General features: G+C 52.1%; 1 protein-coding gene across 1 annotated transcript; it reads left to right on the top strand.

Annotated features, from left to right (window-relative positions):
* Nucleotides 1-2,183, top strand: LOC120543133 (E3 ubiquitin-protein ligase RNF183-like). Its single transcript, XM_039776018.1, has 2 exons — nt 1-700; nt 980-2,183. Exon 2 carries the CDS (start codon nt 1,248-1,250, stop codon nt 1,974-1,976), a length of 729 nt encoding a protein of 242 aa, XP_039631952.1. The 5' UTR covers nt 1-700; nt 980-1,247; the 3' UTR covers nt 1,977-2,183.
* The last annotated feature ends 731 nt before the right edge of the window (nt 2,184-2,914 follow it).

Below are 2,914 nucleotides of genomic sequence, written 5' to 3'. Positions count from 1 at the left end.
GCCAAACTTGACAGAAGATACAAACTGCTTTCAATAGTAAAACGGCGGCTTCATATGACGTTATATTACACGGCGCAGCATTCGCAGGGTAAACAAGCCACGAACTCGGCGATCGATTGGCTGAATACGTTGTCAATTTGTTAAAAGCTTCAAACCCGAACACCTGCAAGGTCCGATTGGCTAGCTCGACAGCTGGCGGCCAATGGCAGCACACGGCGGGCTATCGGGTCACTCGAGAGCTGCTTTCTTCTTTGAAAGTACGTAGCCCGCGTATTTTGTGGCGCTTCTTTTTCACCCGCCCAGTGAGGTGGCGCCCTGCACGTTTAGCGTACTCTGCAGTATTCGTAAATCTTCCAGTAATGTCACCGTAAGCATATTACCATGCAAAAAGTCAAAAATAAAAAAGACAAATTACTGGTGCAGGGTTGTGCCAAGGCGTGGTACCCAGGAGCAGGGCATCCCTCGGGTGCTGCCGGTGCGTTGACGAGGCGCGCCTCCATGGCAACGACTCACCTGTCGCCAGGTGGGCGCCGCGACGGCAGCCTCGCTCCCGTTGCTGGCCTGCGCCAGCTTCACAGGCTGCGCTGGATGTTCGGTCCGCTTTCCAAGATGACCTGAATGATAGTCCCGGCGCCGCGCTCCCGAATGTGTCTTCCTCGTTAGAAGAGAAGGGGGTGAACAGGTGTTCGCCAAGACGTGGGTGAGTAGAAGCGCCTCGGGGACGCACCGGGTATGCTGGGGGCAGAAGTGAGGGGGGCAGGATGGCGGTTTGCGTTGATCGCAGTGACCGTGACAGAGTGAATCGTTAATCGTCGGTTTACTTACGGTGACTACTTGCCCGTTTCTTCCACCTTCTGATTTGTGCCCCATGCTTAAGACAGACTCTTGCGGTCACTTCTAAAGACGCAACATTACAGTGTGCCCTCTGTCTGTTTATCAGGGAGTTGATGTCAGGTTCTTCTCGCTACCTTTGCTACAGGTACTGCCAGTCAAAAAGCCTGCACCTGAAGAGAACCGTCGTCAGCATGTTGGGAAATCGGTCCAGAATCACAGGAGGTCCAGCCTGGACGTGATCTCAGAACGGAAATCACATCGTCTAAGATCCAGGCGTGGTGGCATTGGTGTGCCACCTGGCTGCTACTGGATGTTGTGGCGGGAGGAGGTAGTAAGTATGAGAGGAACAAAAGAGAGGCAATGGAGTCTGTGTTGTGCTGGCAGGAGCCTTAACAAGCTGGGTGATATCATGAATGTGGAAAGCTGCCACACTTACGGCACGTCACTGGAACCCAAATCACACCCCTCTGTGCAGTAGAGGTGGCCTTGAACATCTCCAAGTGTGCCGCTGTGTTCTGTTCAAGGTCGCAGCTAAGAGCTTTAGTAGACGTCTTCTCAGCCAGGTCATGTCCGACACAGAGGACAGCCGTAGCACTGACTGTGCCATCTGCTGGAGCCCCTACAATAACACCTTCCAGACCCCCAAACTGCTGGACTGCCAGCACTCCTTCTGTCTTGAATGCCTGGCCAGGATGCGGCTGGCCATGAACCCTGGTACCCCAGGTGGCTGGGTAGGGGGCCTGCCTTGCCCACTGTGCCGGCACATTACTCCACTGGAGGTGGGGCAGTCCGTCACCGAGCTGCCCACAGACCTGGCCCTTCTGGAGCTGATGCGACTGAAAGCTACACCAATGGTGTTGGAAGACGGCCGGCTCTACTACGAGGCTACATCCCGCAAACCCTGGTTTAGGAAGCAGCGGCCCACCATCTACACGCTCAGCCTGGACATGGAGCGCCGCCTGCGGCTCACTCATAACCAAGTTCACCCTGGGCCCCTGGACGCCGAAAACTCCCCCAATGAAGGCTGTTTTAGCCCCCAGCTCCGGACCTTCTCTTATGTAATGTTGGCCATTTTTGTGGTGACAGTGCTGCTTATTATGTCCTTGTATTGGACACGACAGGTGCTATGGGGTAACAAGTGACAGGTGGCCAAATAAAGCCACTTACCACTCCCTATGAAGGTCACCACGTGGGTGCTAATGCCAATCACCCAGCTGCTCTCCCAGCATCTTGTTTACATGTGATGGATTTGTGCTAATCTTTTTTAACAATGTAATAAGCCTAAAATAACTAAAACAATTGTACTAGTAATGCACTTTTATGAATTATTAAAGAAAGATTACAAAACATGACAGGAGACCAGAAGATCAAGGAGACCCAAATTGGTCAGCCCTGTGAGCAGGTTCAGGGCCACCGCCTGTGTCTCCATCAAGAGACGACCGCCATCTGTTGGGCGGTCAGATTGGGTATGGCCTGCTAGGGGGCTGAGGTAAGCATTTACAGGGATACTGGGCAGCCTCGGTGGCATCCGTCTGTGCCAAACACCTCAGCTGTGGTCAGCATTCTTGATCTCCTTGCATTTTAGGTCTGATATGTCTAATATTTTCTGAAATAGTTGATCATTAGAGATCAGTGTGCTGTACAACAAAACACATGATATATGTTCAATTGGCACATAGAAATTCAAAATCTGACTTGGTTAGTGTGAAAGACCCCCTTTCTCTAAGGCCGGGTTTATAACGTGTACGTGCGCGCATCATGGCCACCACGCGTTCCTAGCATTCATTTGACGTGTACTCTGAGCTGGTACTCAGAAATTAAGGTGACGCGTATGTGAGTTGCAGTCCCAGCAAAATGTCGAGGGGCGCAGTGTGATAAAGTCAGAACGTGACGCCAGAGTCTCAGTTTACTATCTACATGTGACAGAAAGCCACTAATAATGACACATGTGGGGAGTGGTATGGAGGCAGAGCAGTAGCGCTGCCACCGCGCAGGGGGTCACATTCCTGGTGTTCCCTGCCTGGACTTTACATTTTCCTGGTGGGTTTCCACAATGTGCTCCAGTTTCCTCTCAAAGATA

This window comes from Polypterus senegalus, chromosome 13 (genome assembly GCF_016835505.1).
Source record: "Polypterus senegalus isolate Bchr_013 chromosome 13, ASM1683550v1, whole genome shotgun sequence".
In the NCBI taxonomy this organism is placed as follows: domain Eukaryota; kingdom Metazoa; phylum Chordata; class Cladistia; order Polypteriformes; family Polypteridae; genus Polypterus; species Polypterus senegalus.
This window is presented reverse-complemented; position numbering and strand designations above follow the sequence as displayed.

Bases quoted from the DNA above. Each gene is read 5' to 3' on its own strand.
- LOC120543133 (XM_039776018.1), top strand. From the start codon at position 1,248: ATGTGGAAAGCTGCCACACTTACGGCACGTCACTGGAACCCAAATCAC.